Raw genomic sequence first — 14976 nt, 5'->3', positions numbered from 1 at the left:
TCTGTTGTATTCTAATGAAATTGGCATTTCCATCTATAAAACTTTATGTAAAATTACAAACATTACGACAATGTGACAAAAGAATTTCTGTGGCGCAGGTGAAAGTTTTTTCAAAAAGGCTATAAATCGAAATATTGTGCTACAAAATGAAGGTAAATGATTGAATATTACTAGAATAAAAGTTTTTTTACAATTTACGTTTTTTAAAAGAGAAATTTTGGCAGTTATCGTGATTTATATTAAAATATTTCAAAGATAAAACCATGAACTGTTGTATGTACATGAAATTGCAGGCATTTTTCATATATATAAAACTTTATGAATAGTGCAAAATTACGACAGAGGCGGAAAAATTTCAGAAATTTTCGGAGTCTTGGGGAAAAAAAAAAGTTTTTTCAAAAATTCACCATAAAAAACGAAATATTGAAGACTTCCAATTTGTTGCAAAATGAAGGTACATGATTGAATATTACTAGAATGTAAAAACTTTTAGATTTTTTTAGTTCTACGTTTGAAGTCCACTGCATTCAACAGACAATTTTAGTCGACGTTTGCACGTCAACAGGCGTTTACCATTTTCATTGACATTTGTACCAAGCACTGGAAAAAGCTTCAGAGGAAGGAGAAAAAATCAGTGTAAGCAGACCAAACTTAAGCTGAATGGATATGAAGCTAAGGAAAAATTACAATCAATAAAGTGGCCATGGTGAAATATATGACATGAGTAAATGGGAAAGAGATGGGAGTTGAGAACCCTGTTGTGATAGGTGGACAGGTCTCACACGAGGTACAGTAGAATATTTCTGTTTTCTTCAAGACAAATTAACCTGTGAAGTAGGAGTTGAGAGAGTAATAAGAGAGTAGCTGCTGCATGGATAAAAAGGAGGGATAGCTAGACTACTGGTAAATAAGGATGTTCTGTTAGTTTAGACAGCAAGGACGTACAATTGGTACATAGGTCCATCTTTTCTAATGTTCAAAGATATTAGTGTTAGCATCCATTCAGTGATATATTTATTTTTCTCCCTCTTCCTTTTCTTTCTGGCCATGCTTTCTTTGCAAATCTTTTTAGTACTACAGGCCATGCACCTTTACTTTTACAAATACCACAAGTCATGAAGAGAAATACATGCTATGCTCAGGGTTCAGAAGTGTGTAATTTAATTTCATAATACAGCTTGACCTCTTAAATCCGAGAACCTTGGGACCTGGGCACTGCCAGGCTGCAGAAAATCTCAGAATGTAGAATACACCCCAAAAAAATTAAGCCCTATGTAAACATAGTCTTGCAAGCTAATTCCACATACAAATAGCCTAGTTGCCAGCTTAGCCTACTACTAAGCTAAGTTCTGACACCACTTTTTATCATTTTATTACTCATATATTTTCACTTTATCATTTTATAACTTCATATTGTATAATTGTCTTTAAAATGGTACTTTATTTAATACATTTAGCCTACATTCCCAAGTTAGCCTAACCGTAAGTCATCTGCTTAACTTTTCTCAGAATCTGCAGAATATTGTCAGTGACTTTCAACTCCTAAATTTACTGTTTTCCTAATTATTGCTGTTAGTTTCTTTGTCATTTATTTTGATTGTAGAGGATAATGAAATGACAAAAATAGAGTGAATTTCGGCGATCACTCATTGTATTTGACAGTGCCGTCAAACAGTAAACAGCACATCGCCATCTATTGAGGAAAATGAACACTAAACATTCACTAGCATAGATAAAGATTTATGCTTGCTCTTCTTACCTCTAGCATCATCTGATCTCATGGATGGCATATTGAATGGGTAAATACACAGCTATGAAAGAAATTATTGAGACCATATCATCACATATAATATAAGTCTTTCAAGCACTCTAAGAGTAAGGAATTTGTGCGATGCCAAATATCTCATTGTTTTGATTAAAAGTTTTGACTTGGTAGAGCCTTCTCAAGTGGAATCTTTAAGAAATATATTTAGTATTCATTTAAAGTTAATATCGAAAACAAATTTGACTTCACACATTTTTATTACTAATAATTATTTTCATAAAAACAGAGATATGGCATAATTTTTGCTGTCAGGAAGTTGTAAACAATATGTGGTGCCACCGTCATGGCCGCTCAATGAACTAATGGCGACTGATTCAAAATCAGGCCGAACCACGGGAGTTCCCAGACCACAGAATGCCGGTTTTAAGAGGTTCAACTGTACTGTATAAATTTTGTCACCCCTTTTGAGATATTTGTTGAAGCTGAATGGTTTGTTTAAACAAATGAATGATAATGATATTAGTAATACAGTAAAAACTTATTTTTACTCAGATAGTGGTTTGTTAGTGCCATCTGTGAGTAGAGAACTTCGGGCAGCTCTTCTCTCTACTGCAAATCAGCATGGCCTGACCAACTCTCGCCAGCTTGAGATTATGGGTAGGGGTGCCACAGAAATAATCCTTACTCTTAGTGGTGGTAGTCATAGGTAAGAATAATTATCACCTTTTGTTCCATCTTGGCTTTGTGTGTGTTACTGGTATTAATTCAGCCTATGGTAACAGGCACCATGTTTGCCGAGTAACATTTCCCTTTGCATTTAGCTTACCATATATTTTGACAGATAAGACAACACTGGAATCATCCAAAAATCAAAATAAGAGGTTGTCCTATAGGCAAAATATGAAAACAGTGACCTTATAATTCTACTCAAAGTAGCACCCTGCACCAAATTTGTTCCTACCCAAGATACAAACCATCAGTTATTTACATAAGACATTACTTTCAGCACAGCTGGAAACAGCTGTTTAACTTTAAACAAGGTGACGGAGTACGTAGTCAGCTACCAACAACGAGTGGAAGTCCCGCCCACCCAGTTATTATACACCCACTTTGCTTTTGGCCATTGGGAGGAAGGATGTGCGCTCTTCTTCTCTTTGCCTGCCGTTCGACTTTATGTTTTAGCGTAATGTTGATACAGTAAACCCCCCATATTCGCGGTCTCACCATTCGCGGACTCACCTATTCGCGGATCCCTCCGTGGAATGTTTATACACGTTATTCGCAGAAAATTTGCCCATTTGCTGTATTTTTCACTGAGAAATATTCACTAATTACTATATTTTCATATTTTCATGACTAAATGCACTTTTTGTGATAAAACTATTAAAATACTCAGGTATAAGCATTTTAGAGGGTTTTTTTTTGTTTAAACAATAAAATATTTTTAGAGGGGTTTTTTTTTTGTTTAACACAAAATCGTCAAAATCATAAGAAAACCTTACTTTTAATGCTCTGCAGTTGAAAACGATGTAAACTTTATTATTGAGTTTTACATCAAAAACCTTCAAATTATGATTATTCTGCCATTTTGGGGCCATATTTCTTCCGTCGGATCGGCGATTTCGTAACCCGGAACATGTCGTCGTAAGCCAGGAAATAATTTCTGATGAATATATTTGAAAAGCGTCGTAACCTCGGATTTTAACCGGGACTGCCTGTAGGCAGTTCTAAGTGTTTTTAGAGAGGTTTTGAGTATTTTTTAGCTATTCAGCGGGGGGTGCAGTATGCAGTATTGCTGATACGTGTTATGTAATATATGCAAATACAACTTCCTGTTTTCTCTTGAGTTTACACATTCAGTATTCTGATATAGTGGTTCAGAGTGATATACGCAAACCCTACAGCTTTTATTAGCCGATGATGTGTCAGACTGGTTTTAACGTTGCCAAGGCAACGAGCTTAAACTGGTTTCTCACCTCGCTTTCATGTTTTCCTCTATGACATTCATACATTCTCTCAGGGAGACTTTTATTCCTTGGTTGTACAAAGGAAGGTTTATATTCTGAGAATTTCTTTGACATTTGTAATGTTTTAGTTTTATCAGATGTTGTAGAGTCAGTTGCTGGGAAGTAAGGGTTCTCTTGCTGGCAATACCTGCAGTATGTTGCTGATTGCTCATTTTGATTTGTCTATGGGCGTGAAGCAGCTGTTGCTCGGGTTCCCACAGAACCTGTAGCTCAACTAGGACAGAGAGAGAGAGAGTCCAGAGTGTGTGCACTCATTTCTCCTTCACATTCTCGCATGGGAATGGTGTAAGGGCCCCGGGACAGTGATGGTCTTGTGGTAGAAGTCGAAGAAGAGAAGAAAAGAATCGATTCATCATTGTTGTCTTCACCGCCTTTTTCTTTTTGCTCTCCCACTTCTTTGGACTCTGGAACCATGTCGCTTGCATCACGGAGCACCAGGTGCATGGGTTGAAGGGATAACCCGTGTCACATATGCTAGTTCCAGGAAGTCTTTTTTCCCGTGACTAGTGTATACCTCCGCTCATGTTTCTTCCGACATTTGGGTAGAGGCGGCAACCGACGATCATTCTGTACATGACTCGGAAGCTCTAGTGCACGAACCTCCAAGGAGAATCATTTTACTCTGGGTCATCGGTTTTCATCAAAACCTCGAGTTACCTTTACCAGTATCGTGGAGGTATTGCCGTGGATTGGTATAATCCTCCTCCTGCTCTAGTTTCCTCGGACACTCAAGCAGAGGGAGCAACTGATGATCAATTCACTCATCCCATTTTTCTGCCTGTGTAGTGTTGCAAACCAAATAAAATGCTTTTTATTCATTGTATACATCTACATGTATATTGGGCTGGAATGTGGTTGCATGTGAAATTTACCAAGTTGCTGATAGTGCAGATGTGGACAATTTAGATATTACAATTTTTATTTTGTACAAAATCTATTACCAGTGTGGTGTTAAAGTGATAAAAACATTGTAAAATGAAAAAAAATAATGTTTAAAATCCATCAAAATCGCAGGTTTCATCATCTGCGGCCGAGAGCACTCCAAGCACATCCTCGTGCTCAATGACTTAAATTACTTCATAAGAGTAGGTGGTTTTGTAGTTTTGGGGTCATCTTACGCCACCAATATTAGTTGTAACCATGAAAGTGACACCGAAATTTGGGGTTGTCTTATCTAAATGTTGCTTTATCCGCTGAAAGATACAGTAAGTGATTTATATTACATGGGTAGGCTATGTGTTCCCTAATTTTTTCAAAGAGACTGTTTTTTAAAAATTAGTTTGGAAGGTACTCATCTTAAAGAAAGACTTGTTATACCTTCTCATTACTGGATTACATAGTTAGGCTTTATAATGTGTATCCTTTATTACTAGACAATGTATGTCACACTAAGAGTCAGATTTTTTTTCATCACTATTAATACCACATTACAATTGAGCTGTATTGCTCAAGGTATGGCTGCAACTAATGCTTTCTTAACATTTTTCTCCTTAAACCGTCTCCACCTTTCTTCACCAACACCATAGACCACTTTCCAGTCATTTTTCAATGATAGAGGTCACTCTCCAAGTCTTTTTTTTACTTTTCGGAGATATAATTATTGGAGTTTACCTTACTCAGAATCTCCACATTTGTTATCATGTGATACCGTTTCTTCACTTCATCACTTTTAGATGCTTGAGATGTTGCAGAACTTAATAGGAGGAACTAAGCCCCACTCTATTGTCTCTCTCCTGAGATGACTAGTTGGTACGAGGTACATTCAATAAGTAATGAGAAAATGTCAGGAGAGACACTATTTATTTTCATAAGCTTACACAACTTAGTCTCCTTCAAAATAATTGCCTCTCGCAGCTACACACTTCTGCATGTGTCTCTCCCAATCCTGGAAGACCTCCTCAAAGTCCTTTTTCAGTAGTCCCTTCAGGTAACCTTCCGATGCCTCTTTCAGCTCCTCTGTTGACTGGAATCTGGTTCCCCTGAGGCTGTCTTTCATGCATGGGAACAGGAAGAAGTCACAAGGGGCTAGGTCAGGGCTGTAGGTTGGGTGTTGTACCACTTTCATTCCCCTGTCGGCCATCCAGGTGGTCACCAGCGTTGACTTGTGGCATGGGGCATTGTCCTGGTGGAACCACCACTGACCACTCCTCCACTCCTCTTCGGTCAGAACTGTCTCTACTGTGCCAATACTAATACCAACAGCTTCAGATAGCATCCTCACAGATATTCGATAGTCTTGCATCACTAACTTTTACACTTCCTCAATGTTTTCCTCGTTGTGTGCAATTTTCGGTGCTCCAGATCTGGGTTCATCCTCAACCTGTTCATTCACGTAAGAAAATCTGTTAAACCACCGATAGAAACTTGCTTGGCTCATCTGTTCATCCCCATAGGCCTCCTTTAACATTCCATAAGCTTCTTGTTTGGTTTTCTTAAGTTTAACACAAAATTTGATGGCGTAACGTTGCTCCATGTTTCCATGCAAGTGTTCACAGATCGGCAAACCGGATCAGACTGGTTCCACCACATTCACCGTTGCACTCAGACCTACAAATATAGAAAGTTGCCAGTTTGTCGTTTTATAGAATATGTGTATGTGTACTTCACCATGAAGTAGTATTTTGATCAAATCATATTTAGTGTCTCGCCTGACATTTTCTCATTACCTATTGAACATACCTCGTATTTTCTTAGAAGCTGAATAGATAAGTATGCCACAAAGTTTGTTCCATACAGCTTGGAATTTTTTCCAAATCACAGAATGGTCAGAGTGGAACCACAGCGTTAGTGGAATCTGAAAAGTAATTGGTTTTCCACCAAGTTGTTTGCTATATGATCAAGACTTCTAGCATAGCCTTTATGGCATATGCAACTTGTAAAAATAATCTTTTTATACAGTAAAAATGAAAAAAGTTACAGATCTGGGAAAAAATAAGTTATGGGAATTACCAAGAACAGCATGGCCCAAGTACCACACAGTACCAAAACCACTTCCTTCACTTAGTCTGATTCTCATAATGAGCAGTCAGTTTCATGAATAAAACTCATGTATGTTAGTAATCAGTCACGTTTACTATTATCCTTAGAACAACAAATGAAATGTAAAATTTGACATTATTTAAACTGAAAACGATAGTTACCTTAAATCTTTTGTTCTCGTAACCTTTTACGGTCAAAACAAAAGAAATGGTTCTGTAACAGTAAAATACAGTAGAAACTGAGACTTTTTTTTTGGTAATGAGTTACACTTATACACTGTATTTAAAAATAAGTGTGCTGTACAGCCATACTGAGAAGTGATGCGACATGACTACATAGGATTTCGTTCAAAATTCACTAACTGGCAACCTAATATCTGCATATTTATCTTATTTCAATGCAAAAAAAGAATTGTCATAAAATAAGGCCATAATATGTTTCAGAAGAGTGAAATCTGTCATACACTGTATATCAAAATTGTAAGAAAATATTGTGTAGCCAAATTTCAGATGAAACATTTCCAAAACTTTCAGTCATCTAGTAATGATGTGTTTGACAAAGAAAAGTTATCATCAAACTTAGGTTCAAATGTTAAAGTAAAATATTGTATTTTAAATTCACAATATTGATATTGCTTGCATTGCAACCATAAAATTTTAAATAGTTCTACAGTATTTTATTATTTTTACACCTCAGTGCTGAAAAAAAGAAAAAGAAAAATATGTACTGTACTGCATAGGAAAGTATTACTATAGCTAAAGTGCATCCACTGATATCAGCAGGTGGGTGGGGCTTGTGTAATGCAACCATTTGGGTGGCATCAAAAGGAACCAGCTCGAACATAGGTCTACAATGTGTAGAGACAGTGAAATAATTTTGAAAATATTTATTTTATATTTGTTATCGGAACATTAGTGTTTTAATTAAAAATTAAATTGTTATATTTCTTAACCATTTGAAAAAGACTGTTTGCTAGTAAATATTCCAAACGCAATTACTTTTTGGTGACGCTAAGATTTTGTTCCTAAGCCTAGGCATGTTAGTTTTCTTTACTTGCTAAAAACATATTACACTTAGCAGTGACATTTCTATATTAACAGTTTCTGGCTAGAAAGCATACGAAGTAATCTATACATTCTTGCACAAGCTAGCTTATGAATGAATCACTTATACACCAAAAGTAAACGGAAGGACTTTCAAGAAAATAACATTCTTCGTCAGTTAAGAAAAAAGAGTTGCATAATCTTGGCGTCATTACTGATAAATATTTAGATTAATAGCTATTTCTCTATACTGTATAATTTAAAGAATCATCATCATTTATTCTTCCAAGAACAAGTAATATCTAAAAAATAAATCCTTTAATAAAAGGAGATTACATCTAAGAAACTTTAGATTATCTTTGTTAGGCCTGTGAATCATTTTGCAACATACAGGCAGCTTGAACACAGCCTAAAACTTCAAAATTCAAAGAAAACTTTTTGTAACTCATATTCCTATTTTGAAATTTTGTAATAACTTCTAAGGCGTACTGTTATATAGTGTAGCAGTATAGTTACAAAGACCACTTCGAGTAGCAAGTTAAGCGTACTGGCATTAATGAGATTGCTAACCTTATCACATCATGCTTTGAGCTAAGCAATGTAAAAAAAATTAATTCATGTTACATAGATTACGAATTACACCAAGGTATAAAAGGGATCATATTTTTATAACCTTGTAGAAAATAGTGTTAGCTGTGGATTCGCAAACTGGTCAACATGTATGACATTGGGAATTAAAAAAAGTTTAAAACTACAGTACTTGGCAGCTGTTAAATTGAGTCTGAGATTTTGGACGATACGAAAAGAATCATGTTGCATCAGATTTGAGCATGATTGTACAACAGAATAGAATGATATAGTTAAACGAAATTATTAGAAAGTCTTAGAGTAAATGAGATAATGAAAGAGGGGCAAAAGATTGTTTGCTTAAACAAAAACTTGAGGAGCAGAACGGAATAAAAAAAAAAAAGTACTGTTATGGAAAATGATTGTTGTATGGTAATACAAAAAATATTTTAGTATTGCTGTAAGTAATTACTGTTTAATTAATTTAACTGGCAAGAATAGCTTTACCTTAAGGGTCATAATCAGCCAAATAAAGATTGTAATTTAAGTATTTCAGCCTGAGTTACTAAATAATTTTCAAAATTCTGGACCTCAGGTATTCATGGCTGAAATTTAAATTAAATTCCTCTTTTAGACTCAAGATCATTGACAGTGAATTAAATGTTATGTTTTACAGTACAAGCTGTGCACATGACAGACATCAATAATAATAAAAGGTACTTACTTATTTATACCATAGGAAACACAAACATAATACAGTGGACCCCCGCCTATTCACGGTCCCAGATTTGTGGCTTCACCTACTAGTGGATTTTTCTGTGGAACATATACTGTACTGTACACGCTATTTGCAGAAAATTCACCTATTTGTGGTATTTTTCTTAGAGAAATATTCACTGATTATTGTATTTTCATATTTTTGTGACTAAATGCACTTTTGTGATAAAATATTAAAATACTCAGGTATAAGCATTTTTAGAGGGGGTTTTTTGGTGTTCGAACTATCAAAATAGGCAGTCACCTGTATAAGGGTTTTTAGAGGGGTGTCAAGTATTCGCGGATTTTAGCTATTCGCGGGAGTTTGTGGGACGCATCCCCCACAAATACCGGGGGTTGACTATTTCATAACTTTACTTTTTTATATTTAAAAAATTAAGCAAATTTCATAAACTGATTATTTTTAAGAGACCATAGAATTTGAATAATGCCATTACTCATTCTCTCTTTCTCTCTCCCCTTCTCCCTCTCTCACAGGTTAGAGCCAGCAAATAGCCATCAGCCTCCTGTCATTGTGGTATTGTGTGGATGCCACATGCAGGGAGCTGCAGGGGTCAATGCTGCAAGGCAATTAGAGAGTCATGGAGTACAAACTATTGTTGTTACCCCACAATTGCCAACATCACCTCCACCACCCTTATTGCTCACCCATGAACTACAGCTTTACAATCTTACCAATGGCCGCACAACAACAGATCCCAGGGGAATCACTGCTACTTTTGATTTGATTGTAGATGCCAGGCTGGATCATTATGGGAGAATAGGTGACAGTAAGTTAGGCCAGTCATGGTTGAATTCCACTTCAAAATGGGTGTCTAACTTTCGGACCCCAGTTCTTGCGTTAGATCCACCCAGTGATTTAGCTGCCATCCCAGCTACCCAACCACCTCTTCCCGCACGTGTACTTCTCTGTCCAGCTTTACCGCTAGCTTATACCCCAGGACGTGGTAGAGTTTACCTCTTGAATCTTCCAATACCACAACAGACATATAATGCTGTTGGTATCAAATATGTCTCTCCATTTGGAACTAAGTTAGTCATACCTTTGCATCCTTATGAATAAAGTAGATCTTAATTCAGTTATAAGAAATATAATATGTTGCTTTGATTATTTTTCAAGAGTGATCCATGACTTAATATACTGTATTATAAATGCAGACTATTAACTTTTCTTATAGTATGTTGATCACTCTTGTAAGTATTTAGTTGAAGAATCACAGTGTAATGCTTGTCATTGGAACTTTAGTTTTAGGTGCCTCGGTGATCTTGTACGGCTGTTCAGTTCTGATACTGTGTTTGTGAAATATTTTTAAAGATCCATCCTCTACAGATTCTGTAAACATTAATCTTCCAAAGCAGGAAGTGTGGCTGTGATATGATGTTAAATGTGTCCAAACTTCATACCCCCTTGGGATGGTATACTAATTGACAAACAGTATGAGAATGTTGGAGAGAGAGGCTATTTTTTACTGTCAATGTATAATTTCTGTCTATGATATTTGCAGCATATTTTAACTCATTTTAGTGGTTGTGTCACAACAATGATATTAATATTGTAAACTATTTTTTATGAAAGCAGGGATGCTGAATTTGGATTGAAATAATCAGTTAGTGAAAAGCTGTGTATTAAGAAATTTTAATCTTTGTTTCTATAAAATATTAAACACTTCATGAGAAGTAGTGTCCAGTCATTATGAGAGTGAATAGTTTCAGTTCACTAGGCCTGTGAAAAAATCTTAATACTAGCAGCAGTTGAGTAAGTTGTTGCATATAATTGTACCCCTGCAATGTAAAAACACTATTTTACTTAAGCTATATCATGCTGTATGGTGTCGTGTTAGCTGAGATATATCATAATTGGCAAAAGAAGTCATAATCCTACCTCTTGTGTGAATATCACTTATTAGATAAGCCTCTTGTCCTGCATGGTTGCTGTCTCATAATGCAGATATATAAGTGTTAGTTCTAATCTTTTTACACCACACCTCTAAAGTTACACTCCTTTTCTGAATTGATATGTGCATTATAATCAAGATTTTGGATAACAATACTCTAGCTTGCTTTGTCCATATGCAAGTTATGAAATGCTAAGAACACATTTTGTTCAGTATACTTGATTTTATTGATTAAATATGAAATGAATAATTATTTACCTTTATAATTTGCTAATTCATAGAATGTTAGTTCTTTTGCCTAAGCTATGTCTTAGACATTGCTGGACTAATTTTCTTTTTCCAACTCTCGCAAACCAATAATTTTGTATGAGAGGGACCATTTACATTTACATAAACTGTATGGTATTGACTGTGCAACCTATACTAATTATTTGGTAAGAGAACAGTGTTCTTTTATTATCTTGGTTAGTTCATTTTCACTGTACTGTACAGACAGTCCTCTACTTCCAGTAACTAGTCTCAAGAAAATTTTGAAGGTGCAGTGATGACTGCTGTAAAAAAATGACAAATATGAAATTAAAAGTTAAAGTTTTAATTACTGATATTGGTCTTATGTCATTCAATTTTGTAAGTTGGCATTGTACTGCAAACCGATGAAGGTAGGCATAAAAATTCATAACCATCCACGCATTCAGTAATGTGTTACTGATTACATATATAGGTTAGTTAATTTAAAGAGGTAAGGAAGTTAATACCAAGAAGTTAATGTAAAAGTGTGGTAAGATGAATTGAGCACCAATATTTAACCCATGTTCCCAAATTTAGCTTGATTTTGTTAGTGTTTTTCATAAACTTTGGATGAATTGAAGTTGCTATGCAGGCAGATTGAAGGTGTGCACACCTAGGAAATTCATGGATTGTGCTACAATCTTATAGCTACAAGAAAATTATTGAAACTCTATGGAAATACTCAAAAGTTAAGAAGCCAATTTCTTGTTGGACCTCTTTTATTCTTTGAACCTCCTTTAGTATCCTTGGCACAGGGTCAGCAAGGTGTTGGAGGTTAATGGGGTCTCATACTGCTGGGATCATTCATTGTAACCTAGAGAAGGTACTGATGTTGACCTCCTGTATCTTAGATTTTACAATGGGCCAGGGGTTCTCAATGGGGGAAAGGTCATGGGAATTGCCAGCCCCCCCCCATCCAGGTATTCAATCCAAGATTCTGTGATTAACTTTGCCCACTGGGATGTTGCCCCATCTTGCTGCAGTTCTTATATTAAATCTCCAGAACATCATCAGTATTGTAAGTCACCTGATTAACAGTTTGTTGTATAGGGCAAAATGCTAAGTCTTCTCAACTCCCATAGCCAATGGAACCCCACAGCATAACACACAGAGGGAATTTAACAGCCTTGTTGACCTGCCTTTTTCCCCGGTAGCCCCTTTCAGGTCCCTTCCACATCTCCTTACCAGTGATATCACCAGTGGGTAAGATTACTTCATTGCTCCACAGCATTTGTCTGCTTTTATGAAGACTAATTTTAGTACATTTTTGCAGTCTGTTTCTGAGTATGTATTAGCTTCTTACCCTTCTTGCAATCACGGTCCTTCTGGAGCCTGTCTTGAATTATATACACACATCCCCCATGAACAAGTGACTTCCAGCTAGGCTTCTGGCATAAAGTAACTGTTGCTCTAACTTTTACTTCGGGAGCCTCATGGTATGGGTGATAATTTTATATGGCTTAACCAGGAGGATTCCCATATTGGAAAATATGGACATTTCCTGGTTTCTTCAACTTTGCTACAAGATTTTACACAGTTTAAAATGAACACTTCAAACTGGTCTTTTCCGTTATTTCTTTATTTGTTATTCCAATTTTCTGGCACTACAACATGCACTGTCATCAGGGGAGCCTTTTTATTTGGTATTTTACTGTAACACCTCAGTGGACCTCAATGTACCAGCTACCATATTATGATTACTTTTCCATATGTTACCATTTTAAATATGATAGATTTTGAGGTATATCTCATATAATGAAAGTTAAGTGTAAACTACAGGTTAGTTTAGTTTAGTTATAAGATATCTGGAAAATATTCAAGTTCCGGCTATAATATACGGTCTTTGTTGCTTAACAGACTTTGTTACTTATCAAAAAGGCCAGACCCTCAAAGTGTCTGTAAAGTTGAGGTGCTACTGTTAAGATTCTGACACTAACTTTGCATCGTAATGGGAAGTAAAGAAAAATCAAACAAGTTAAGGCACTAACAGACTCACACTTCCTTAAAGCACAGTCACAAGCAGACTTCATTGCACATGCTTTAGATCAACCCCAAGAAGCACTTATGTAGATCCCACAGATCTTAGCTTGTTCTTTCGCTCCTAAATTGAGATTTGGGCTAATTACAGTATAAACAATGTTTGTAATGACAAAAATTTTTTCAAACAAAATTAGTTTTTTTCATACAAAAACCAAATTAGCCCTGCTAATTTCTCATAGCCCATGGATGTTGACACATATAGCTACTTAAGCCCCAGGGATCCACTGTCTTGGAGATGTGGATTGTGGAGATGTTAGGAGGTTTTAAAAATAAATACTTAAAACCTAGCTTATCAGCAGCGTCGGTTAACAGCATTCCGGTATCACGGAGCTTGGCTGACAACGTAGTTAGCCAGATTTTCGGTGACGGTAAGCAATTTTCAGCATCAGTAAGTGGTTTATTGGCGCCAGTAAGTGGTTAACGGCACCAATAAGCAGTTTGTTGGCGCTTATGATGTCTTAAATGCCATTTATTACAATAATTACCGGCAATTTTTGGTTATTGGCGATTTTCGGTTGGCAGCACTCAGCCAGGAACAGAACCCCGCCATTAAGGGGACTGCCTGTTTTATATATACACACACACACAACTGATGCTTATATACTAAGGATTGCGTATAGCTGTTGTTATGCGTACAGTACTAGCTAATACTTTCATACTAGGATTTTACAAATACTGTACTGTAATATTCTTTTACAATGCTGATTTTACAAATGTTCTGTTACTAATTTACTAATTTAAACTGGCTCTGTATCACGGTCAGTTACTGTGGCAGTGTGGGATCTGTGGGTGGGGGGGAACCTGGCTGACATTTGCCTGAGTACCTTAAGGCGGTGGAAAACTAAAGTCAAGTAATTTTAACTAACTTTAGTGCTTTCTACAGGTATCATGTAATTATAATACTTCCTCTAAATATAAGTGTCATAACTTGAAGTTCAAACTCAATATCTCCAACAAACACACTCTAAACTCCAAGTCTTGAATCATTATCTGAATACCAAATTCCATTGTCAGTTCTCATTTATGAATTTTAAACAACACTTACTACAAAGGGTGTTATGGATAACAGTGACTGAGTAGAGAGGGGCACAGCTTATTTTATTAATAAAAGCATATCTATCTAAACACACCACAACCACCTCGGAGGTACACATCAGCGAGTGGCAGAAGAGGAAAGCATGCAAGTAACATAACAGATTTTACCCTTCTTCCTCGAGCTGTCTGCTGCCAATTCTCAATCCCCTCTGTTACAGGCAACTCAACCATACAGTGGTACAATTTCCTCTTCCCTATGAGAGTGCAATTGGGAGCTCACAAGTATCTCGCAGCTATCTAATAAAGAAGGAACTTACAGTTATTAGAGGGAAGTTACAATTGTATAAGATAATTATTACAAAAACTAGCCAAAAGAATAGTTTCATATATACAGACTTCAGTACTATACTGACCACTAAATGATGATTGCCATTTACATTTTTTCTTTTAAAATGGACTGAAATGTATGAAAGGATTTTGTGGCGCACACAAGGGGTAATTAAAGTACATTAAAGGAAAAATTACAGCTGGTCTGCAACTTACACAGGAGCTTGGTTCTA

The 14976-nt window shown here is 36.1% G+C and overlaps 1 protein-coding gene across 2 annotated transcripts in view; it reads left to right on the top strand.

Annotated features, from left to right (window-relative positions):
• The window catches only part of Edc3 (Enhancer of mRNA-decapping protein 3), a 54625-nt gene extending 42574 nt beyond the window's left edge, over positions 1-12051 (top strand). For both annotated transcript variants that reach the window (XM_067089356.1, XM_067089362.1), the window contains exons 6-7: positions 2318-2471; positions 9636-12051. In XM_067089356.1, the coding sequence (XP_066945457.1) occupies positions 2318-2471; positions 9636-10221 (740 nt within the window). In that variant the 3' untranslated portion in view covers positions 10222-12051. The remainder of the gene's footprint in view (positions 1-2317; positions 2472-9635) is intronic.
• Positions 12052-14976: the final 2925 nt, after the last annotated feature.

Source organism: Macrobrachium rosenbergii, chromosome 4, assembly GCF_040412425.1.
Source record: "Macrobrachium rosenbergii isolate ZJJX-2024 chromosome 4, ASM4041242v1, whole genome shotgun sequence".
NCBI lineage: Eukaryota > Metazoa > Arthropoda > Malacostraca > Decapoda > Palaemonidae > Macrobrachium > Macrobrachium rosenbergii.
This window is presented reverse-complemented; position numbering and strand designations above follow the sequence as displayed.